The sequence below is a fragment of the Schistocerca americana genome, chromosome 9 (assembly GCF_021461395.2).
Source record: "Schistocerca americana isolate TAMUIC-IGC-003095 chromosome 9, iqSchAmer2.1, whole genome shotgun sequence".
Taxonomy (NCBI): Eukaryota; Metazoa; Arthropoda; class Insecta; order Orthoptera; family Acrididae; genus Schistocerca; species Schistocerca americana.
In genome coordinates, this window is record NC_060127.1 from 198,099,729 (window position 1) to 198,126,339 (window position 26,611).

The 26,611-nt window shown below is 40.5% G+C and overlaps 1 protein-coding gene across 2 annotated transcripts in view; it reads left to right on the forward strand.

The window, feature by feature from the left end:
* The window catches only part of LOC124551294 (gastrula zinc finger protein 5-1-like), a 199,352-nt gene that overhangs the window by 142,292 nt on the left and 30,449 nt on the right, over positions 1–26,611 (forward strand). For both annotated transcript variants that reach the window (XM_047126301.1, XM_047126302.1), the window contains one exon: positions 9,351–9,400. In XM_047126301.1, coding sequence (XP_046982257.1) covers positions 9,351–9,400 — 50 coding nt within the window. The remainder of the gene's footprint in view (positions 1–9,350; positions 9,401–26,611) is intronic.

Sequence of the window (26,611 nt, forward strand, 5' to 3'; positions counted from 1 at the left end):
CTATCCTCCCTGTTTTCCTTTCCCTGTTGCTTCATAACCTGGGTTATGAGTAACTGAATCTACTTTCCCTTCTTCCCTTTCTTTCCCCTCTGTCCTTCCTGATGAAGGAACATTTGTTCCGAAAGCTAGGAACGTAAATTTTTGATTCTGTTTTTTGTGCATCTATCGCCTGTACTGAGCTGAGGTAAGTACTGGCCAGCCCCTCTATCTCTTTGTTAGTATTTGTTTCACATCTTTATATGAGATTTTCCATTAATTATTGAAATTTGATTCTATTAGATATGAACAATTTCATGACAAGTGTGAATGTAGAGTCTCCTGGCAAATACCACCGACATAAAGCTCTCAGGTTTCCAGCCAAATGGAAGTGTTAAAGTACTGTGATGTTCTGAAGAGTGTCATACTCGTCACATGTGGATGAATATTTATGCTACCAGTACACTGTCCTCCACTCAGCTGTGGGCGGCCACCTGATGCCTGCGACGAGAGGTGGTGTTGACATCGCCATGGTGGGGTTAGCGGGGGGGCACGTGTTCTCTCATCGTATTGCCACTAACACAGTGTTCTGTGCTGCACTCAGTCAGTGTCTTTCATCTCTGTTGACCAGATTCTGGTGAATCCATATTTCAGTGGATTCCTTTACGGTTGCTCGGTTTAGCACATTGGTGCTGTGAAACTCAAAGGTGCAGACGCTGCTCTGCTCTTGTTGATTTCTCTGTTGTTGTCCCAGTCGCACATGCCCAAAGGCAGTACCAAAGCCCCAGGTACATCCAGTTTAAGTAAGTCTTGCACAGAGTTGAGCAACTCTCTTGTCATTGACAGTGCTCAGAAGACTTTCTTTATGTTGAATTTTTCAAGTACCTTTACAATTTCCGCTCAGAGCAGTCCCCAGTATAGAATAAAAGTCTTGTTTCTTCTTCTTCTTTCTCCTCCTCCTCCTCCTCCTCCTCCTCCTCCTCCTTTTCAATTTTCTGTGTCTTCTCTCGTCTTGAATGCCCTATTAATCTGTGCTTCAGTGTACCCACTTTTGTAGAACATGTCCTTGAAATATTGTAGTTCAGCTCGGAGATTGTTTATTGCAGATGATGTGTGTCCCATGTACTGTGGTGGTAAGCACTGCAGGCCATTGTGCTGGATGAAGGCAGCTTGTTGCATGCAGGTACAGGTCTTGTTCCTATATACTGAATGGCTTAGTATAACATCTGCCTATGTCCAAGAAAGGGAGACAACTGTTCTGTTTTTCGACATAAAGCAGTGTTTTGATGTATGTATGTTCAGGTGGCCCAGGAACTCATCAAAAACCTTTCTGCCTTGCTCCCTTAGCAGAAAAGTATTTTCATCGTAGTGGAGGGAATGGTTGGGTTTCTGCTAAGTGGTTTTAGGGCCACTTCTAGGTAAAGATTTGCGATCCTTGGGGCCAGTGGGGATCCCATGGCCACTCCGTCCAACTGTTCATAAACCTCTCCATTGCACTTGAAGTAGGTGGCCATCAGAGCATGTTCAAAAAGTTCAGCTATTTGCAGCTTGAAATGTTGAAGTAGCAACACCAAGCAGTTTTGCAGAGGTGCATATGTGAACAGCAGTATAACATCAAAACTCACAAACAGCTCATCTCTTCATAGTCGCATGTCTCTAAGTACTTTAATGAAATCGACAGAGTTCTTATCGCGATGCCACAGTGTCTCACAAAGATGTTTGAGAAGTGATGTCAGATATTTGGCCTATCCATAGTTGTGTGAATAACTCTGTGGATTAATCGTGTTCAGTATTGATCGCAGAGGCAGCCCTTCCTTGTGGATGTTGGCAAGTCCATTTGCTGGCACCCTGGGATACACCACTCCTTCACTACATCTGGTAGATTTGAGTTAAGCAGAGTCACAGTTTTCTTGGTCATCATCAAGGTTGGATCCTTCTCGAGTTCCCTGTACGGTGGGTGCTGCAGCAGTAAACCAATTTTGTGATGGTAACCATCGGCGTGCACCAGAGTCATTGCAGCCCCTTTGTGTGCTGGAAGGACAATAGTATCAGCATCTTCTCTCACTGATCAGATGGTCTCCTGTTATGCCACTGTCATATTCATTTTCAGAAGTTGATATTTGTCGATGGTCCTGCAAGTTTCCTGTGTGATCTCGTCCACTTCTTCCTCTGACAAGCCTCGAATTACTTCCTTCGTGCCACTGATAATGCACCTGTTAAATATAGTTCTCAGGTGATGGTGATTGAGGAAACGGTGGCTCTACTGAAGAACTCAGATCTACCAGAGGTAGTGAAGAAGTGGCTGTGTCCCAGGGTGCCAGCAAATGAACTGGCTAAAATCCATGAGGAAGGGGTGTCTTTGCGGCCAGTACTCAACACCGCTAATTCACCCACTAAAGGATGACCAAATATCTGGTGTCACTTCTAAAACCCCTTGTGGGACGCTGTAATCATGATAACTTGGCTGATTTCATGTAAGTACTTAAGGACATGCAATTACAGAGAGTTGACAAGCTCATGAGTTTTGGCATTGTCACTATTCACGAATGTACTGCTGCAAGACCGATTGTTGCTGCTGTCTCAGCATTTCGAGCTGCAAATATTTACACTTTTTGAACATTCTCTGATGACCACCTACTTAAAATGCAATGGAGAGTTTTATGAACAGATGCACAGAGTGACCACAGGCTGCTCACTGGGTCCCGGGATCGCAAATCTCTATGGCTCAGCAGAATCCCCGAGCATTTATTCCTCTTATGTCAATGATACTTTTCTGGTATTGGAGTGTGACGGACAGGTACTGGATGGGTTTCTGGACCACCTAAACACCAGCCATCAAAACACTGTTTTCACTATAGAAATAGAGAACAGTAGTTGTCTCCCTTTTGTTGACATGCTAATAAAGAAGGAGCGGATGGTACTAAGTCATTCAGTATATTCGAATAAGACTCTTACAGACCTGTACCAACATGTGAAGAGCTGCCACTATCGAGCACAACAGCAAACAGTGCAGACCAGCCTTGTACATAGGGTGCACATCATCTGCAGTAAAGAATGTCTCCCAGCCGAACTATAACACCTACAGGAAGTGTTCCATAAAAATGAGCACTCTGAAGCATGGATTAAAAGGGCATCAAAGAAGAGAGAAGACACACCAAACTGGGAAGAGGAAGAAAACACACTCATGTTCCCTCCTTACCTAGGACTGCTCTCATCCAAAATTGTGAGGGTACTTGCAAAATCCAACATGAAAACTGTCTTCAGATCACTGCCAAAGATGAGTCACTTGGCTCTCTGAAAGATCCACTTAAACTAAACATACGTGAGATTTGTAGCATTGCCTGTGAGTGTGGCCAACAATATACTGTACAAACACACTGCTCTAATTCAGAATGTTGAGAGAGCACATCAGGCATGTGCGACTGGGACACACAGGTAAATCAGTGATAGGAGAGTGGAGCATAGCATAGCATAGCATAGCATATCATCAAGGAAGACCGCACCTCTGATTTACAGAACACCAAGATGCTGTGCCGGACAACAGGCTTTTGGGTCAGCATCGTAATGGAATCCATTGAGATAGAAATTCATGAGACTCTAGTCGAGAGGGGTGAAGGATACCAATGGAGTGCCAGAGGGAAACCCTTGTTAGCAGCAATATGATACGAGCGTGCCCAACACTGTTCATCTCACAGGATACAGCAAAATGCAAATGGATTTCTGCTACTCCTACTCCAGCAACCTCTCTTCCCTCTTTGTCTGCTGGCCATACAGTACAGTACCCAGCCACACACAGCCAGATGGAGAGAGCTACACCACTAGCATAAATATTACGGCATCTGCAATACCTTGACACGAGCTCTGGACAAAATGTGAGGAAAAAGAAGTTTCTCAGACCGTGGCCATACAACCTGGACGATTCACCAGCAAGTAAAATAACCAGTCGTGGAATAAGTTATTTAATATTTCTGTCTAAAATCTTTACAATAAAGATGATTTATGAACACTCCTTTTTAATAGCATAAATACAGTTTTTTTTCCTTTTGTTATGTTAAAAAGTGTTATGCACACTTACACACAGTAATTTCATAAGTGGCTAAATTCAGACTCATGAAGTGGAACAAAGAATTCTCAGGAGGATATTTGGACTGTGAAGAATGATGGTCAATATAGAAGACAAGCAAACCAGGAACTGCATGCCCACATAGGGAGAAGCTCAGATACCACCAGGAAAATAAGGGGCATGTTTTTCAGACACACCTTTATAGTGGACTGTGGGAGGTTGACATGTCAGTTAATGTAGTTTCTTGTGAATAAGAGAACTAAACTATGCTGGATCCTAAGGGTATAAAGCGATCTGTAAGAAAATGGAATACAGGATATGAAAATTTATTGCAGGTGACTATCAAATTGAAGATTCAAGCTTTCACATATTTCTAGGACAGAAGTAGACTCTGGGAAAAATCATCATGGCAAGAAGCGTGAAAATGGTTGCAAAGCATGAAAGTGAAAGAATATTGTATAATAGAAAAGGCCAGAAGAAAAAAAAAAAAAAAAAACTACAGCTCACAGGGTCCTTGGCTAGGTTTTGGAAATTTTGTTTTGACTTGGTTTTGGAAATTTTGTATGGACATTTCATAATTTCCTTTAGCTTTGGCAATATTTTTGGATGGACACCTTCAGTCCACTTTTTACTTGCCATGGCTGCATCTGTGTTGAAATTTCAGGGCAGTCAGTTTCCGTTTGGGATGTCGGACGCAAGTTTTCTTATGTCCAACATGCTTAAACCAAACATTGCCTCCTCAAATGTAAGAATATGCTTCTGCAAATTATTTTCAACCTCAGTGGGAAACATTTTACTGAAATCAAAATTTTTTTATATCCCAGTTTGTATTTTCGATATTATTTTCAGCATAGCTCTTAATTGTTGGCTTAGGAACAATATATATGTGTGTGCCCATTAATTCGATCCATAATGCCTAGTTAGATATGTGGTTACAGCTAAATGCAGTTATCTGAGTTACAGACTCCATATCACCTGTAATAAAAAATGATTACTTATTACTGACTATAAGTAACACATTAGAAAATTCTCCATACTGTTTCTAAACTTTATGTAGCACTAGTAACACTTAACTCTCTTTTTAAAGCTCACTAGAAGAGCAGGTTTCTCAAATTGCACTGGTACAGTATTGGAAACTTAGTGGCACATTACAGACCACGTCACCATTTTCTTTTTTTTTACTCTTTATCAATTTCCAATGAACATACCACAATGAACAGATTCATGACTTTCTGAAAATTAAGTTTATTTCATGTATATTCACCCATAAATAAAGCATTGTTGCCATTTGCTGTACAACAGTAATTCTCTTCACAAAGTTGGATGAAAACTACAACAAAATCAGTACTGTCTTCATCTCATCTGTTCCTCAAACACAGAGCTCTCAGCTGATGATGCAGCTCCAAGAAGCACATAGACCATGCTGAGGTTGCTAAATTTTGGTTAGTACAGGAGTGACAAATTTTACAGCAGTGGCACAAATTAGAGCTGGTACAATACAGGCACCTATCCCTCCACGTTTTAGTAGCAATTTTGTTCTTATATTTATGTTATTGTTTTATAGAGTAAAGTTCACTGAAGTGCCAAAGAAACTGGTATATGCATGCATATTCAAATACAGACATATGTAAACAGACAGAATATGGTGTGCAATCAGCAATGCCTATATAAGACAACACACGTCTGGCACAGTTGTTAGATCGGTTACTGCTTCTACAATGGCAGGTTACCAAAATTTAAGTGAGTTTGAACGTTGTGTCATAGTTGGCGCACGATCGATGCATCTCTGAGGTAGCAATGAAGTGGGGATCTTTCTGTATGACCATTTCTCGAGTGTACCTTGAATATCAGGAATCCGGTAAAACATCAAATCTCCAACATTGCTGCAGCTGGAAAAAGATCCTACAAGAACAGGACCAACGACAACTGAAGAGAATCATTCAATGTGACAGAAGGCAACCCTTCTGCAAATTGCTGCAGATTTCAGTGCTGGGCCATCAAAAAGTGTTAGCATGAACCATCCAATGAAACATCGTCGATATGGGCTTTCGAAACAGAAGGCCTACTCGTGTACCCTCGATGACTGCACTACAGAGAGCTTTATGCCTCTCCTGGGTCTGTCAACACTGACATTGGACTGTTGATGACTGGAAACATGTTGCCTGGTTGGATGCGTCTTATTTCAAATTGTATCGAGTGGATGGATGTGCTCAGGTATGGAGGCAACCTCACGAATCTGTGGACCCTGCTTGTCAGCAGTGGAGTGTTCGAGCTGGTGGAGGCTCTGTAATGATGTGAGGCATGTGCATTTGGAGTGGTATGGGACTCCTGATACGTCTAGATACGACTGTCATACATTAACATCCTGTCTCATCACCTGCATCCATTCATGCTCATTGTGCCCTCTGATGGACTTGGACAATTCCAGCAGGACAATGTGACACCCTACACAACCAGAATTGCTACAGAGTGGCTCCAGGAACACACTTCTAAGTTTAAACACTTTCACTGGCCACCAAATTCCCCAGGCATGAATACCATCGAGCATATGTGGGGTGCCTTACAATGTGCTGTTCAGAAGAGATCCCCACCCCATTGTACACTTACGGATTTATGGATTCATGGTGTCATTTCCCTCCAGCACTACTTCAGGCATTAGTTGAGTCCATGCCACATCATGTTGCAGCACTTCTGCGTGCTCACAGGGACCCTACATGCTATTAGTCAGGTGTACCAGTTTCTTTAGCTCTTTGGTGTATGTTTATTGTATTAATGATAAATTTATAAATTATTTATCAAATATGCAACATGTATAACACACATTTCATGAATAATGAACAGTGTCAGTCCCATTACATTACACATTCTTGTAGTAAATATTACCTCATAGAAAATTCTCCGGTATGGTATCAATATCCCTTAGTTGTAACATAATACCTCTTACTTTCATGCATGTGGCAGATAAAGTTCCTCATATTTCATTGAGGATCCTCTGTTACATGTAAAAGAAAAATTGATAGATATCCAAGTTTATCCCTGCTAGCATATTAATAAATGTACCGTGGCTAGTTCTGTGCAAGCAGAAATAATATTTGTAAAAAAAAAATATTGAACAAGCAGAACATGATCTAACTACAGCTAAAGGTGGCACAATTGTACTCATGAGGCATCTGTTGTTTTTCCAACTTCGTTGTTGAAAACTGTGGATTGATCAGATGGTCATATTGAAGTGGAAGATTTCTTTCCTAAGTAGATTTCAAAAATTTAAGCATTCTGTGGCATATATAAATATTTGTGGCAAGTTGTACATAAAGGCAAAAGTGTTAACATGCAAAATGTGTTATATGACTCTGAACACAACACAAGAAATAACGTCATTTGGTTACTTATGACTGTAATTATTTGCCAAATACATTGTGAATGAATATCCTGATCTCTGTTCATACACAAGAATAATGTCTAAAGAAGTTTCCAGATTTTAGTCAGTCTGAAGTAAAAAAGAATGTGGATTAGTAATTAAATGCCTAATAAATAAAATGAAAGAGTGAATTAGAATGAATTGTAACTGTGATTGCTACAATAAAATGCATTGGTAAAAGTAGTTGTGGAGCTAGTCCCAACAGACATTGCTAGATGAGTACAATAGCCAGCAATTTATCAAACTGAATTTATGTGTGTACTTGATAAATGATGCAAGTCTAAAGAAACTCAACACATTTGTTGTATTTGTCAATCTAGATAAAGTGATTGGCACTATAAAGTGGTACTAGATGTTTGAGAACTTCAGAAAAGTTGGGTAAGATGGGTAAAATAAAACATACACAGTGACTAAGAAGCAGCAAAAGAAATGAAAACCTAAACAGAAATGCTTGGATTGAGAATGGCATTGGCGGGCAGGAAGTTCATCTCTACTATTTAGCCTTTTTATCAAAGCAACGTTGAAGGAAATGGAAGAGTCAGGAGTGGGATCAAAATCAGAGTGAAAGGCTGTTGATGATAAGATTCACTGAGGACAGTTCTATCCTCTGTGAAAGTAAGAATGACAGGACCCACTGAATGGAATGTACAATTTACTGAGCAAAGAATGTGGATTGAAAGTAAACCAAAGAAAGAAGAAAGTGTTGTGCAGCAACAGAAATGAGATTACTGATGAACGTAGCACCATATTTTGTGACCATGTGGTGGACAAAGTGAATGAATTTCACTACTTCTGAAGCAAAATCACACAAAATGCATGAAGCAAGGAAGGTAAAAAAATTAACTCTGATAAAGGGGGCATTCCTCACCAAAAGAAGCTACTAGTTCAAACATTGGCTTTAATTTGAAGAAGAAACTTCTGAGATTATGCATCTGGAGTTCAGTATTATGTTGAAGTGAATTGTGGATTGTGGAAGATGAGAAAAGGAGAGAAACAAAGTGTTTGAAATGTGTTGCTATACAAGGATGCTGAACATTTAGTGAACTGCTAAGAAATGTCAAAATTCTCATCAGGGGTGTTGAGGAAAGGAATGAATGACAAGCACTTCCAGGAAGAAGTGATAGAATTGTGGCAAACATTTTAAGAGATCAAGGAATAACTTCCATTACACTGGTGGGAACTATGTATGGCAAAAGTTGTAGAGGAAGATAGAGATTAGAATACATACAACAAATGACTGAAAAGGTTGGATGTAGATGCTATGAAGAAATTGACACAGTAGAGGAAATTGTTGGAGACTCCATCAAACCCATCAGAAGACTCCTGGCAAAAAAAGTGTTGCATTTTGGATTTAATTTCATTATGATTTATAAATTGTAGAGCACAGCAATCAGTCATCCTGTTTTGCAGGTTTTATTTGGCAAATGAATGCCAAATAAAATATGCACAAAAGGACAATTGTTTGCTGTACTCTGTAATTTATAAATCAAATAACAGTTGCTGAGTGCACCCATGTTCCTAATGGAAGGTAACGTGATTCATTGTAATTAATCACCATCATCTATCCAAGATTAGGCATGAAGCATGTTCCAGTTTTGTGAATCACTCCACTGCTTGCACGATCAGTCCACATGACTTTTCCCACAGGAAATGTATTTCTTTTAATCTTAGGCAACCTTCTTTCCATTGCCATTGTACATAATCAGACCCGGCTGGCTAATCAGATGAGACATCATGTGACATTGTTGGATTCATATTTATTCATTTCAATATGTTGTCATTTGGGACTAATATGAGAGATGAAATCCTTTGACATTCCATAGAAATCTCATTTCAGCTGCCTGAACACTGATTATTGTTTATTATTATAGATGCTCTTCATCATTTTTTCAGGAGCTCAAACAAGAAGTAGAATCGACAAGTAGTGGCAGTGAACCCAAAAGGTATTGTACTGTTGTATGTTTCTCTTCTTTTTCGTTTTGTGAAGGGGTGTTTTGGAGTTTCACCTGTTAAGTGGGGTGGCAGAAAATAAGACTAGACACACAATGCCATTGACTGGTGTATATAATGTTCACACACTTGATCGCCTGGCACAGTCACTTCCTATTCCAACAACATCATGTGTTCCTGTAATTAATTTGTATCTACAGGGATGGGGAACACACACACTTCAAAATTACACATGTGAACCTTTGGTGAGTTCTACATGAAGATTTTGAGGAAATGGTGTTGAACTCAGAATGTTTTAAGCCTGTCATCGTTTGCAGGTATTTGCACGTTCGTAGAATGTCCTCATGGTGAGAAACTTTCCATGAATTCCATTTAATTATACCAATTGTATTCCCAATACAATTGTGTGCAGGGCACATATGATTGCTGGTAAGGGCCATCTAAAGGAAAAACTTGGACTTCTCAAAAAAGTTATTGAAGAAAATGAGTCTCAATTATTTCTTTGCCACACTTGTTGGCTCTGTGTAGGATGACTTGATTCTACAGAAGGCAGGCATTTAAAAGATTCTTTGCCAGTGTGGTTTGTTGAGTATCAGACATACTTTACTTATGTAAACTCTATACCTGCTTGCTACAGCCTGATAATTTTGCCATGGTCAAATGCTATACGTGCAAGTTACAGACTGGGCTGTGAGAACATCTAAATTTCATCTGTTTCATCATTCTGTGATTCGTGTCACAGGAAAGCTAAAGAAATACATTTGATGAATGATTCATATCAGTTGTGATGATGGCTTTAAGCTTGAGAAAGTGTGGGCCCTTGGCACTAGCAGTATTTAACTATCATTGACAACAGTATTGTTCCCCTGTTGACCAGAATTGTGAAACAACATTCTTTGCAGTGAGGTCATGGTAGCTTGTTTCCCTGCCACCCACTTGCTGTTTCTTCCACAAGATTTACTATGTACTCATACACACTTCACTTGCCCTACTGATATATAAGGTAGATGAGAGCGGTTTGCTTTCAGGCTCATTCTGCAGATGGTTGAATGGTTTACTGCAAAATATTAGCTCTGTATAAAGTTATAGCTGAAGTTTCAAAATTGTATGGATGTCGGGTGAAATTGTTCATCTATCGAGACAAGATAAATCTCTATACTCATTTGTAAGTTAACTTTAATTGATACTGTGTTTGGATAATTTGTAACCACAAATCATCTTGCCTGTGGATACAGCTTTGCAAAATATATATGTGCATTTTGTTCTGACATGTATAATTGTGTGGCAATAACTTCGTGTTTATGAGGGGGAGCTTGATTCTTGCACCACAGGTGAATATAGTCTCTGCAACATGATAATGAACAGAATGTTCAGCTGCTCATAAAATATTGTCACTTACAATATAGTTTTTCTTACCTTGATATTCACACGAAAGCATAAAATCCACAAGTGCTTGTATTGCCCCACAACTGAACTGATGCACATTATTGTTAATCTCCTTGATGTAGCACATGTGCTCAAAAGTTGTAATACTTTATTATTATTATTATTATTATTATTATCCTTTTCTCAGACGTTATTTCTGGTTAAAAATGGAAAGTGACGCGGACCTTGATCAAGCGTGACTTCCTTTTAACTGTACGGTATATGTTACATTGCATTTATGCATTTAGTAACTTTCGAGTAATTGAACATGTATCAATAATTACAGATTTCTGTAGTTGTATATATAAGTTTGGATGTAGCTGTATTGCGTTGATGTACTGTTGGATATTGTGTGGTATGACTCCTGTAGTTGAAAGTATAATTTGTATAATGTCAACTTTATCCTGATGCCACATATCCTTGACTTCCTCAGCCAGTTGGATGTATTTTTCAATTTTTTCACCTGTTTTCTTCTGTATATTTGCTGTATTGGGTATGGATATTTCGATTAGTTGTGTTAATTTCTTCTTTTTATTGGTGAGTATGATGTCAGGTTTGTTATATGGTGTTGTTTTATCTGTTATAATGGTTCTGTTCCAGTATAATTTGTATTCATCATTCTCCAGTACATTTTGTGGTGCATACTTGTATGTGGGAACGTGTTGTTTTATTAGTTTATGTTGTATGGCAAGTTGTTGATGTATTATTTTTGCTACATTGTCGTGTCTTCTGGGGTATTCTGTATTTGCTAGTATTGTACATCCTCTTGTGATGTGATCTACTGTTTCTATTTGTTGTTTGCAAAGTCTGCATTTATCTGTTGTGGTATTGGGATCTTTAATAATATGCTTGCTGTAATATGTGGTGTTTATTGTTTGATCCTGTATTGCAATCATGAATCCTTCCGTCTCACTGTATATATTGCCTTTTCTTAGCCAAGTGTTGGATGCGTTTTGATCGATGTGTGGCTGTGTTAGATGATACGGGTGCTTGCCATGTAGTGTTTTCTTTTTCCAATTTACTTTCTTTGTATCTGTTGATGTTATGTGATCTAAAGGGTTGTAGAAGTGGTTATGAAATTGCAGTGGTGTAGGAGATGTATTTATATGAGTGATTGGTTTGTGTATTTTGCTAGTTTCTGCTCGTTCTGTAAGGAATTTTCTTAAATTGTCTACCTGTCCATAATGTAGGTTTTTTTCTGCCGATAAATCCCCTTCCTCCTTCCTTTCTGCTTAATGTGAATCTTTCTGTTGCTGAGTGTATGTGATGTATTCTATATTTGTGGCATTGTGATTGTGTAAGTGTATTGAGTGCTTCTAGGTCTGTGTTACTCCAGTTCAGTACGCCAAATGAGTGGGTCAATATTGGTATAGCATAAGTATTTATAGCTTTTGTCTTGTTTCTTGCTGTCAATTCTGTTTTCAATATTTTTGTTAGTCTTTGTCTATATTTTTCTTTTAGTTCTTCTTTAATATTTGTATTATCTATTCCTATTTTTTGTCTGTATCCTAGATATTTATAGGCATCTGTTTTTTCCATCGCTTCTATGCAGTCGCTGTGGTTATCCAATATGTAATCTTTTTGTTTAGTGTATTTTCTCTTGACTATGCTACTTTTCTTACATTTGTCTGTTCCAGAAGCCATTTTTATATCATTGCTGAATACTTCTGTTATCTTTAGTAATTGGTTGAGTTGTTGATTTGTTGCTGCCAGTAGTTTTAGATCATCCATGTATAGCAAATGTGTGATTTTGTGTGGGTATGTTCCAGTAATATTATATCCGTAATTTGTATTATTTAGCATGTTGGATAGTGGGTTCAGAGCAAGGCAGAACCAGAAAGGACTTAATGAGTCTCCTTGGTATATTCCATGCTTAATCTGTATTGGCTGTGATGTAATATTATTTGAATTTGTTTGGATATTAAGTGTGGTTTTCCAATTTTTTATTACTATGTTTAGGAACTGTATTAATTTAGGATCTACTTTGTATATTTCCAATATCTGTAGTAACCATGAGTGGGGTACACTATCAAAAGCTTTGTGGTAATCAATGTATGCGTAGTGCAGCGACCTTTGTTTAGTTTTAGCTCGATATGTCACCTCTGCATCTATTATCAGTTGCTCTTTACATCCTCGTGCTCCTTTGCAGCAGTCTTTTTGTTCTTCATTTATAATTTCGTTATGTGTTGTATGTGTCATTAATTTCTGTGTAATTACTGAAGATAATATTTTGTATATTGTTGGTAGGCATGTAATGGGGCGATATTTTGCTGGGTTTGCTGTGTCTGCTTGATCTTTAGGCTTCAGATAAGTTATTCCTTGTGTAAGTGTATCAGGGACTGTGTATGGGTCTGCAATATAATTGTTAAATAATTTAGTTAGATGTGAATGTGTTGAGGTGAACTTCTTTAGCCAGAAAATTGCTATTTTATCTTTTCCAGGGGCTTTCCAATTGTGTGTAGAATTAATTGCTCGGGTGACTTCATGTTGCAAAATTATCACTTCAGGCATTTGTGGTATCATCTTGTATGTGTCTGTTTCTGCTTGTATCCACCGTGGATGTCTGTTATGTTGTACCGGGTTTGACAATATGTTGCTCCAGAAGTGTTCCATGTCTGTTATGTTGGGTGGATTGTCTATTTTAATGTGTGTGTTATCTATTGTCTGGTAAAATTTCTTTTGGTTTGTGTTGAATGTTTGGTTTTGTTTCCTTCTATTTTCACCTTTTTTGTATCTTCTAAGTCGTTGGGCCAATGCTTGTAATTTCTGCTTCTTTTCATCTGATTGCTCTATCGCTTTTGGTTGTGAGATTTTACCCAACCTTTTTCATTTTTTGTCTGATATTTCATTTCTTATAAATTGTGTTAGCTGTCGGATGTCTTTTTCTCAGTTTTTCTATTCTGATCTGTAGCTTGTGTTGCCATGCTGGTTTTGTGGGTTTCTTCTGTGTGTTGGTTGGTTCTGATCTCTGCCTAGTGTGTATATTTAGTGTAGTGAGTGCTCCTACATAAACCAGTAGTTGTAACTCTTCCATAGTTGTATTTTCATTTATTTTTTGTGTATGATTGTGTTGATAGTTGTTATTGTTGTTTCGACTTGTGGGTTATTTGGTGGTCTGTGCAAGAATGGTTTAATGTCTGTATTTGTGTCTTTGTATTCTATATATGTCACCGGAAATTTTTCTTCTATACCTAACCTGTGTGTCATTTCATGTTCTGTTTGTGCTTGTTGTGGTGGCTGTCTTAAGATTTCGGTTTCCTCTGATTGTTTAATTGATGCATGTTGTTCTTTCTTTGTTTGCTCTGGGATGTTTGAGTCCATTACTGTATTTTCTTCTTCTTCTGATTGCACATTATTTTGTTCCAGTATTTGTTGTACTTGTTGTTTGATGTTTTTTAATTCTGACTGGGGTATCCTGCTATTTTTTATTATTACACGAATCTGATCAGCTAGTCATTGTTCTGTTAAAAATTTTAATTCTGGGTATCTGGTAATAAATGTTGTGTATACTTGTGATTTGTATCCAGTTGTGTTGGTTCCTAAGTTTGTTGCTTGGTAATAACAGAACATGAGGTGTCGGTTAACTTCATCTGACCATCTCATCCTCGTCTTTGTTTTCCATCTAGAGTGGTTGCAGGAAGCATATCCTGCAAAACACCTCTATTTGGATTTAAATCATTTTCTGTGCGGCTAGCAGTGTCGTTACTATTGTGGACGGGCATAGGGTTCAAGCGTCTTCCCTGACCATGACAACGCTTGTCCGAGGCTTCATTAGTTCTGTCCTGAACCAACTAATCACACTAAAAGGGGGATTAGCCCTATTAGTGGTTTGTTCTTTTATTATTATTATTATTATTATTATTATTATTATTATTATTATTATTATTTATTATTTACCCTCATATTCCAGATGGAGCACTTGTATTTGACAGCTCTTTATAATAACTCTCAGCATGACTGGAGCATTTGGAAGGGACTTACTGTTCAAGGCCACACCTGTGAAATCTCTAGCTTTTCTTCCACTTGTTGCCAGTATTTCTTTAGACCTGGGATCAGAGGAGAACAACTAGTAATTGCAGGAGGCTGGAATTTAGAAAGTAGCTTGCCAATGTGTTATGGCTTACATAGGCCAGACTGCACACTGTGGAAGAATGCTGTACTTGCCTTTCGCCACTAATAAAGTCTGCGATTGCTGAGCATTGTATCTCCACTGGTCTTTGAATAATGTATGACAAACACTAATTTGGCCACAGCAACATCTTATGGGATCCCATTATTAAAAAAATCCATAGAAATGAACATGACAGAGAATCTGATGAGCTACGATAGTGAGTAATGCTCGAAAAATTCATGGAGCCCCATTATTTCCATGATTTTCTGTAAATAAAGATGGAAGTGTGTGCTGATGGCCAAAGGAAGCTGTAATTCTTAGGACAGCTGAATCCTGCAGTCCTGCCAGTGATGGAACTATCTGCCTGGTACTGTGGTCAGTCTTGCTATTATGATCTTAGTGTGTGTAGAATACACGCATACTGCCTTCTAATAAATTGCAGAGTGGGGTAAGCCTCCATCAGACAATGGTGGCCCACATGAGATGGCTCGCAGGTGTCCAGTTGAATTATCGTGGATTCTAGTGAAAGATGACCTGCTGTGATACTGAAATTTCTTCAAATACTTGCTACCCTTTAACCGTGACAATTACGTTAATGCTTTCAGAGTGAGCACCACATCAGTATGAGCAGCAGGCAGCTTATTGCTATAAATCCACATTCTCTCAATAAGAACTTTTTCAAATTTCAAAAAAATTAGATATGTACAGCCCTCGTATACAAAAAAGGGAGTGGGGTTGAGTGATCTCACGGTATAGTGGCTGATGACAGAAATGGATGTGTGTTTCAAATTGAGTAGGATATACACAGTGGTTCACATAAACAACTTAAACACAGTAAGTAAGAAACCTCCTGTGCAGCCCAGTACAAGGAACATATACTCATGCCTGCCAGCTCTCCCAGTGTGGGTGGAAGACTCCAGACTTTCCACTTTTTCTCCTGCCTCCTGATTATTCCATTATTTCTCCCAATTCTTACTAATTATTGTCAAACCCAGGGTATTTGTTTTGAAAACCGGCCAAAGATCAAAGTTCAATTCATTTGCTCATTAGTTGGTTTTAATTGATCACACATGTCAAAGTTTGTAGAAATCAGGAAATCACACACAACCCCTATATTGATACCTGACCGCAACAGTCTGCCCTCCTCCTTAAAGTTGCTTACATGAATGGATTTTCCCATTTGTGGTCTGTATTGTCTCTAAATGATGTCCCATTCGTATTTGCTCCACTTAGAGAGGGGGTTCCAGGAGGAATGGTCAGTAATCACAGAAAGTACCAATTGTGTGAAGCCAAAGCAATTAGTAACATGGGTTCTAAAATGAACAACTTAGGAGCTGTGAGCACATGTTCATATTTGCTACTGTGAATCACCTCTTCTACTTAACAAGTGCCCTGAGCTCTTAAGATATACATTTTAGAGCCATTGTGTAGTAGACAATTTTTCTCATGTTTTGGTCCATTCTACCTTCTCCCAAAATATGAAAGCAAAGATCTCACAGCAGAAGAGATTTCTTTCATTGTATGTGTTCATAGCTTTTAAGGTATACATTTTAAATTTAAAGCCCATGTTTACTAGGCTTTCTTGCTTTGAGTGACTGTTCCTGTCATACCGCTAAATGTTGACCATTCCTTCTTGGACACCCTTACCAGGCTGCAGTCAATGTTGTGATTCACAGTGGTCACAATGTTTTTGTTCATCAGCGTATAAGAACAATAAATGAGGTTAAAATTTATAAGCAAAAGTACCTAGAAATGAAAATGGAACAAGCTTATAGTAAGTGTGAAATGAAATGTGTTACATGTAAGATCTACAAATCATGAGATATAAGCACCATCTGGAAAGCAGTTTTTCAAATGCAGCAACCATTACTTGAAATGATGCCTGCTGAAAGAAACATGGGTCTGCAGTTGGCTATCCACACATTGTACTACTCTGAGTGGTGAGATGTTCATTCATAATAACAAGTAGAAAGATGAGGGGGTTTGGAGCTTTAGTGGCGACCCTACCATGTAGATATGAATACATTCACCACCCATCCATTAGTTGACACCTCTCCCTTGTGGAAACCTGACCATAAGAGAAGTGTCCTATTAGTTCTAGGTTGTGGAAACCTAGGGTGTAATCACAAACTTTTGCTGGCTAACCCATGTTTGCCTCTGCAAACAAAAGTTACACACACAAGAGAAGAGTGAAAAAAAAAGACATTTGAAGTGAAGTATTTACCAATAACAAAAAGTGACATAAGTTTATGTTGCATGACATATGGCATGTTACGTAGGTAAGTGGTGCATCAGCTGTATGAAGGAGAAACCAATTAATGTAAGTACATTTTTTATGTGGACTGGCAGTCTGTCACATAACAGTAGTCTGTTAAAATCATTCTCTTATCAGAGAGAAGACAATAAATGAGTGCTAACTTATGTCTAAGCGTATGTTCGCGTGTGCATGTATGCACAGATGTGCAAGCTTAATATAGCTGTCACTGTCTCTCACTTCCCATTTTCCATTGCTCCTTATCTATCCAGCCTCCATATTGCAGATCTCCGTTTTGCATTTCTTTGTCTCAATTCTGGTTCCATATTCTTGGTGGTCTATATCTTTTTCTTCTTGTAGGAAATATCCACCACCTTACTTGTTTTGGCCATCTTGTATCACCCACCCTTTCAAGATGCCTATACTAAACTGTCTGTTTCAGTTGTCTATTATAGTCTTTTCAGCTTATATTATCCTCCATATTTCTTCATTTCTTATATGATCCAATCTTGATATTCCATTACTTAACTTCCAGTAATCCATTTCCATTGCAAGCATTCTTTGTGTATCTCTCTTATTAATTACCCAGGTTTCTGACCCATATGTTGCAGTACTTTTTGCAGTTTGTTTTTGGTTGTTACTTTTTTAATTTCGTAAGGCAGAATTTAACTGTCAGATTGCTTCTTGCATTGTCCAACTTTATGTTTTATTTCTTCTCTGCTTCTTCCACTACTAGGTAACATTCCTCCAAGATATTTAAAAGCTTTACTCCCTTTTTCTTGGCCAATGCCAGTTTCTGAATCCATTGTCTCATTCTCTCCTAGTGCAAGATATTGAGTTTTGGTAAGATTTATTGTAATATCCCATTGCTCATACTGTTCTGAGTTTCCGGAATATATATTCCATATCTTCTTCATCTGTTGCAATGATCTCTTGGTCATCCACAAAAAGTAATCTATACAACATTTGTTCTAATTGGACTTCCCATGTCTCAATATTTATATTTCCATTTTTGTAAAACGTCCTGTAAATAGGTTTTGAGCAGAGTAGCAACTAAAGTACATCCTTGTCATAGTCACACAAGTGGTGCATGCTGTGTAAAACTTTTTCACAATTAATACATAAATAGATACTCTTCTTCAACATACTCTCCCATAACTTACTTAGTAGGACCATGTCATAAACATTATGTAGATCCACAAATATCAAATGGATATTCTTATTTCTAGCCTTTCCATTCCATATTAAAGTTTGTAAAGTAAATATTCTGTCTGTACAGGAGCATCCAGTTTGAACACCATTTTATTCTTCCATTTCTTCTATTTGTTCTCCTATCCACTTCCTTAAAACTCTGGCTACTGAAGGCATCACACTAATCCCTCTGTAATTTTTGCATTCCCTCTGGTCATCTTTTTTTATATGGAAGTAATACATGCCTTTTTCCATTCATAGGGAATTTGATCATCTTTTAAACCTTTGTCAAAGACCCTTGTCAGAATTTCATGAAGAAATGTGGTTACAACTTTTATAAGCTCAATATTTGTACTGCTTGGTCCCAGTGTTTTATGTCTTCATTTGTTTGACTGCAATACTACTTCATCACAGCTGATTGATGGCACCTTGTTAGGCATCTCTGTCTCTTGCCTCCATAGTCTAGAGCAGATTGGAAAAAATTGGATGTCCACCAACTTTGTTGCCCTTAATAATGATAATATGTATGGCTCTGTAATCTTTGATGGTAGCACATCTGAACCATTCAGTATGAACTGTGGTGTAAGACAAGGCTGGAGATTGGCACCCACACTTTTTGGAATTTTCTTCTCAGCTCTGCTCCAAGTGGCTTCTGAGGATAGCAACTTTGGAGTACACCTGAATACCAGGAAATACGGAAGGCTTTCCAACGTCAGTCTTCTGAAGAGTAAGACAAAACGCTATCTGATAATTGCTCATGATCTCCTGTATGCTGATGATGCTGCAATTATTGTGAACTCTGCAAAAGAGCTGTGAGAGCTAATATCAAGGTTTAGTCATCCATGCCACCTCTTCTTGACGAATGTAAACAGCAGTAAGACCATAATTATGGTTCAGGGTGCTAATACACAGCTGAATATCACATTAGGTGGAACTATTCTGCAAGTTGTGGATAAATTTGGTATCTTGGATCCACCATAGAATCAAACATGTCTATTGACGAGGAGATTGATGCTCGCATTGGAAGAGCTGGGACTAATTTTGGTAAGCTCACTACATGTGTTTGGAAAAACAACAAACTCTCTTTGACCACCAACATTCTTGTATATCAAACTTGGGTCCTGAGCATCCTTTTGTATGCATAGGAAACATGGACTACATATGCCCAACAAGAACATTGCCTTAATGCTTTCCCCATGGTGTGCCTGAGTTCCATCCTCTGAGTAATGTGGAAGGCCGAGTGACCAATGAAACAGTACTATCTATAACTGCAACAGCTTTTCAGCAATCTTGAAGCAGAGACAACTCCGCTGGCTGGGGCGCATCTACTTTGTGGGTCCTGAGAGATTACCACGTGAAGTGATGCTTGGAAACATTTCTGCAGCCGAAAGAGCCATACGATGTAGTGTATTGAGGTTCAAGGATTGCTGTGAACGAGATATGGAAAGCTTTGGCGTCAACACCAACAGGTGGGAGGCGCAGGCTAGCATGAGACTGGTGTGGCGTAATGTCACATCATCTGAAAGGCTGAAGCACGATGAAGGCTTGTTAGGCAGGTTAAGGCAGAAAAAGCTTCACAATGTTGCCACTGCTCGTGCCTCAGCAGCCAGATATACTTGTGACAAATTCAGCATGAAAAGCTGTGCTGCCGTTGGCTCTCTGAGCCATATGAGAAAATGTAACTCGTGACCACTCAGATGCTGTAACAATCATCTACCAAGATAATGTGGTCAGTATAGTTTTATACCTAGTGTTTCACCTCTCAATGTTAGAGATATTGTCAGAGGTGATAAAGATTCAGGCAGCAGCTTCAAACTTAAACAAGTGCAGGGTACTGGGCTTTTTATACATGTCCATGTGACTGTCGGCTCATGACTCATCAGACAATTGCCTAAGATCACGGAGCTTCGCAAACGCGTGTTATGGAGCTTGTAGTGGGGAAGAGTTGATGCTTTTTTGCATTATTTAGCATTAAGGACCATGACTTGTCTAATTTGAGCTGTTATTCTTTTCTATTAAAGTTGTTTTTGTGATTTTGAATTTCTGTGACCACATCCTAACATAGCAACAAAATGTGGGTAAAACCATAATATCAAAGAAATAGATTTAGTGGTTCTCTGGTCCCAGTGCATGACCTATTACTGAGAATTTAGCTGTGTTTCTCAAATGTTTTTGTTCCTATGTATTTTGAACGCAAGTGCAAGGGATTTTATGTGCTCCTGCTGTGGCAAGTGGAGGGTGTAGGTCCTTTAGAGTATTTTAATATTCACTCAGTTTATGTGGTCATTTAAACACTGTGCAATGCTACAACTTCTTAGTGCTCTGCTGATGTATTCTGTGACTTCTTTTACAAATGGGAGGAAAACTTTCCCTTTAGATGGTTCCCTTATAGCCTGTTTTCTCAGCTTTTGCTGGCTCAGGTACTTTGTATGTTGCCCTAGATCAGACAGCGTAATGCATGGGGGATACTAAGGTAGGTGAAACCATCTTGCAGGAACATTTCCCAAAAACGGCAACAAAAGCACTGAGCACCTCCACAACGTGTTTGCCAAGAACTCTGTCCAAGGCTTGTACAAATGTAATGCTTGAAACATTTGTGCTAAGTGTTAGCACATGATATAGAAAGCTTTTACATCAGTAAGCAGTATATCATCTCGAGTCCTTATGGAATGGTACCTACCAGCAGCCTCATTGCAGGTCCATGCTGCTGAATGTTTTTGTTCCATTGAATTTTTCTGGTAATGCCTCTAGATTCTCCTGTCTCCCCAACTCTCTCTCTCTCTGAGGTGACAAAAGTTACGGGACATCTCCTACTATTGTGTCGGTGGCTTATTGGAACAGCTTGACGTGGCGTGGACTCTACAGTTAGCTGGAAGTCCCCTGCAGAAATACTGAGCCGTGCTGCCGCTATAGCCAGCTGTAATTGGGAAAGTGTTGCCGGTGCAGGATTTTGTAAACAAACTGAACTCTCTATGATACCCATAAATGTTTTATGGGATCCATGTAGGGCAGTCAGGTTGGCCAAATCATCCACTCGAACTGTCCAGAATATTCTTCAAACCAGTTGGGAACAATTGTGGCCTGATGATATGCTGCATTGTCAACCATAAAAATTCCATTGTTGTTTGGGAACGTAGCTGCAAATGGTCTTCAAGTAGCCAAACATAACCATTTCCAGTCAATGATTGTTTCAGTTGGTCCAGAGGACCCAGACGGTTCCATGTAAACACAGCCCACACCATTATGGAGTCACCACCAACTCGCACAGTGCATTGTTGACAGCCTAAGCCCATGGCTTCACATCACTCATCTGCTGCCATAGCCCATTAACGCCACCGTGACCTAACTGATATTTTCATCATAGGTCCAACATTGATTCTCCAGTTATTTTGTGCAGGGTTACTTGTCTGTTAGCACTGAAACCTCTACACAAATGCTGCTGCTTTCGTCGTTAACATTGTCAGCTCAGTGTATTTTCTTACTAGTCACACACATGGTAAAATACTTATATCACTGTCCATCTCAAGATCAAATTTCCTGTTATACTGCCTGGCTGATTCCTCAATTACATCTAGTTTCAATATTTTCTAGGTTTTTCTACCAGCTGCTTTGCGCTTTGCTCATGGAATTGGGTATGGCGGTACAAAGAAAGGTTCTGGTTTCTTCACCTGTAACATATGTTCTGCAGTCTTTATACACTCCTGGAAATTGAAATAAGAACACCGTGAATTCATTGTCCCAGGAAGGAGAAACTTTATTGACACATTCCTGGGGTCAGATACATCACATGATCACACTGACAGAACCACAGGCACATAGACACAGGCAACAGAGCATGCACAATGTCGGCACTAGTACAGTGTATATCCACCTTTCGCAGCAATGCAGGCTGCTATTCTCCCATGGAGACGATCGTAGAGATGCTGGATGTAGTCCTGTGGAACGGCTTGCCATGCCATTTCCACCTGGCGCCTCAGTTGGACCAGCGTTCGTGCTGGACGTGCAGACCGCGTGAGACGACGCTTCATCCAGTCCCAAACATGCTCAATGGGGGACAGATCCGGAGATCTTGCTGGCCAGGGTAGTTGACTTACACCTTCTAGAGCACGTTGGGTGGCACGGGATACATGCGGACGTGCATTGTCCTGTTGGAACAGCAAGTTCCCTTGCCGGTCTAGGAATGGTAGAACGATGGGTTCGATGACGGTTTGGATGTACTGTGCACTATTCAGTGTCCCCGCGACGATCACCAGTGGTGCACGGCCAGTGTAGGAGATCGCTCCCCACACCATGATGCCTGGTGTTGGCCCTGTGTGCCTCAGTCGTATGCAGTCCTGATTGTGGCGCTCACCTGCACGGCGCCAAACATGCATACGACCATCATTGGCACCAAGGCAGAAGCGACTCTCATCGCTGAAGACGACACGTCTCCATTCGTCCCTCCATTCACGCCTGTCGCGACACCACTGGAGGCGGGCTGCACGATGTTGGGGCGTGAGCGGAAGACGGCCTAACGGTGTGCGGGACGGTAGCCCAGCTTCATGGAGACGGTTGCGAATGGTCCTCGCCGATACCCCAGGAGCAACAGTGTCCCTAATTTGCTGGGAAGTGGCGGTGCGGTCCCCTACGGCACTGCGTAGGATCCTACGGTCTTGGCGTGCATCCGTGCGTCGCTGCGGTCCGGTCCCAGGTCGACGGGCACGTGCACCTTCCGCCGACCACTGGCGACAACATCGATGTACTGTGGAGACCTCACGCCCCACGTGTTGAGCAATTCGGCGGTACGTCCACCCGGCCTCCCGCAAGCCCACTATACGCCCTCGCTCAAAGTCCGTCAACTGCACATACGGTTCACGTCCACGCTGTCGCGGCATGCTACCAGTGTTAAAGACTGCGATGGAGCTCCGTATGCCACGGCAAACTGGCTGACACTGACGGCGGCGGTGCACAAATGCTGCGCAGCTAGCGCCATTCGACGGCCAACACCGCGGTTCCTGGTGTGTCCGCTGTGCCGTGCGTGTGATCATTGCTTGTACAGCCCTCTCGCAGTGTCCGGAGCAAGTATGGTGGGTCTGACACACCGGTGTCAATGTGTTCTTTTTTCCATTTCCAGGAGTATATTTCCTGTCCATTTAGAATACCATCTTATGCCTGTTTGTTCATACCTTCCTCCTTCTTATGACCTAATGGGCCAAGTTTCTTTTCTACTGCCAGTTTGAAGTAATGTGCTTTCGTTTGCCTTAGCATCTCCATCATTTTCTAAGCACTGCTGCTGCCTTCAGAGTGCCATATGGTGCTAACTGCGAATCCATCTCTTGTCATTCCCACTGCTTCTCTCACATCGAGGCTTCCTTTGATGCAAATAGTCCTGTTAATTCCACCTTTTCCCAATTCCGCAAAACTTTCTTCAAAATCAGTTCTGGTACGACTAGTGCTGAAATACCTTGTTCGTCTTTGTTTATCCACACTGTGACTAGATCGCTCTTCATTGTTTAGCTTTTTGCACGTACAGCACCCACAATACAAGTGCCACTTATTGGAAGGGTTGGTATTATTTTGCCAGCGATATGTGCATCTACATGTACATCTACACTCCAGCTGCCTTCATTAGGGAAGCACCCACTATCACCAACAGTCGGCTCACTTTCGAATTTATTTATCTCCTAAATAATGCACTCAGAAATACAATGCAGTGTTACAGGTCTTTTTTAGCAAGTGTTTCATAATAGTTACTGAGAACGTGGGATTGTAAGGTTAGAAGCTGCCTTGGAATATCTTAGACCAGTCATTACAAATAAATTCAGTAATATTAATCTGATCTTTACTTCATTAGTAGAAATAATGTTCACCACAGGATCTTTAAACTCCAGGAATCCAAGTGGTTATATTAATACACACATCAAAATAGTTTTTGCGTCACCTCGATTCCGAGAGTTCCGGAACCTGTACAGAAAATTGGAACAGAGATCAACATCATTTCGGCGCTTTTTATTGCTCTTGAAAACCACACATTGCTTGTTGTACCACCATACAGCGAGACCCTCAGAGGTGGTGGGCCATATTGCTCTACACACCGGTACCTCTAATACCCAGTAGCACGTCCTCTTGCATTGATGCATGCCTGTATTCATTGTGGCATACTATCCACAAGTTCATCAAGGCACTGTTGGTCCAGATCGTCCCACGCCTCAACAGCGATTCGGTGTAGATCCTTAGAGTGGTTGGTGGGTCACATCGTCCATAAACAGCCCTTTGCAATCGATCCCAGGCATGATCGATAGGGTTCACATCTGGAGAACATGCTGGCCACTCTAGTCAAGCAATGTCATCATCCTGAAGGAAGTGATTCAGAAGATGTGCACGATGGGGGAGCGAATTGTCGTCCGTGAAGACGAATGCCTCGCCAATATGCTGCTGATACGATTGCACTATTGGTCGGAGGATGGCATTCACGTATTGTACAGTCATTACGGCGCCTTCTGTGACCACCAGCGGTGTACGTCGGCTCGACATAATGCCTCCTCAAAACATCAGGGAACCTCCACCTTGCTGCACTCGCTGGACAGTGTGTCTAAGGGGTTCAGTCTGATCAGGTTGCCTACAAACACATCTCTGACAATTGTCTGCTTGAAGGCACATGCGGCACTCACTGGTGAAGGGAATGTGAGTGGTCCATTCGCTGGTCCATTCGGCATGTTTTTGGGCCCACCTGTACTGCGTCGCATGGTGTCGTGGTTGCATAGATGGATCTCGCCATGGACGTCGGGAGTGAAGTTGCGCATCATGCAGCCTATTGCGCATAGTTTGAGTCGTAACACGATGTCGTGTGGCTGCACGAAAAAAAAAAAACATTATTCAAAATGGTGGCGTTGCTGTCAGGGTAGCGGTCATCCACTGCAGTAGTAGCCCTTGGGCAGCCTGATTGAGGCGACAGTTCCTGTCCGGACATCATCACTTTTGTTCACTCCGAGACGCCTGGTCACTTAACTTGTTGAGAGCCCTTCTTGGCACAAAGTAACGATGCGGACGCGATCGAACCACGGTATTGACCATCTAGGCATTGTTGAACTACAGACAACACGAGCCGTGCACCACCTTCCTGGTGGAATGACTGGAACTTACCGGCTGTCGGACCCCCTCCGTCTAATAGGCGCTGTTCTTGCATGGTTGTTTACATCTTTGGGCGGGTTTAATGACATGTCGGAACAGTCAAAGGGACTGTGTCTGTGATATAATATCCACAGTCAACGTCTATCTTCAGGAGTTCTGTGAACTGGGGTGATGCAAAACTTTTTTTGATGTGTATATCAATAAAGTTAGAGTGTGCTTGTAAGTTTAGCAGCGTTCTGTTATTTGTGTAACTAGTCATTTATCAGTGGAACATTTTCTGAATGGTTGAAGCACACTGAAGTTAAACTTTCGTTCTAGAAAGGAGATAAGGAAATGCTGTCAAATTTCTGTCGAATTCTACTTTTGCCAGAATTCTCGAAAGTTCAAAACATGTAATATAAAATCGGATTGTTAACCATCCGATGACAAATAATACATTGTGAAACTCGTGTTTCGGTTCTCTAAAGGGGTTCAGTTTTGAGAAGATTATTTTCACTGAAGATGTGGTTGTTGAAGCCAACTCTCCAGTCGTGGCATTTCTCTTGCTGATCACTCCACGTGGACGAACCACCCTGCCCGCCTCCAGACTGTCCCCTGGCGCGTGGCTCTTTGTCCTGGCGACAGGACTAATCCGTCTGTGATGCCGTTGGCGTGCAAATCACTATACGCCACATTTTAACCGAGAGCATTTTGTTTTGTGATAAGCGGCCACAAACAAATTTACATGGGATTGTGTCCTCTGTTTTAGCTGATGGTGAGATGAGTGTGGTCAATCTTCTAAAATTTTGTGGTGTTTCTGGATTCTGGACAAAGCTTTTAGGTGGGAGCTTTTAGTGTGTTCCAGAGCGGTTGGCTTATCCCTTTTATTCCAGCGATCAGCCAACTACTGGTATCTGCTGCCTTCTTTCAATATTTACCACTGATTTTTCCGTTGTCTGATAGTGTGTTTTTATTTGCAGTCCCCGTTTTAAAAATTTTACCTTTGACACTCATCTCATTAAACTTTAATACAGCTGTATACAAACTGTTTTTCGTGCACCTGCACCACTGCATCATCATCTTTATCATCATCATCATCATCATCATCACCGTCATCATCATCACCATAATAGA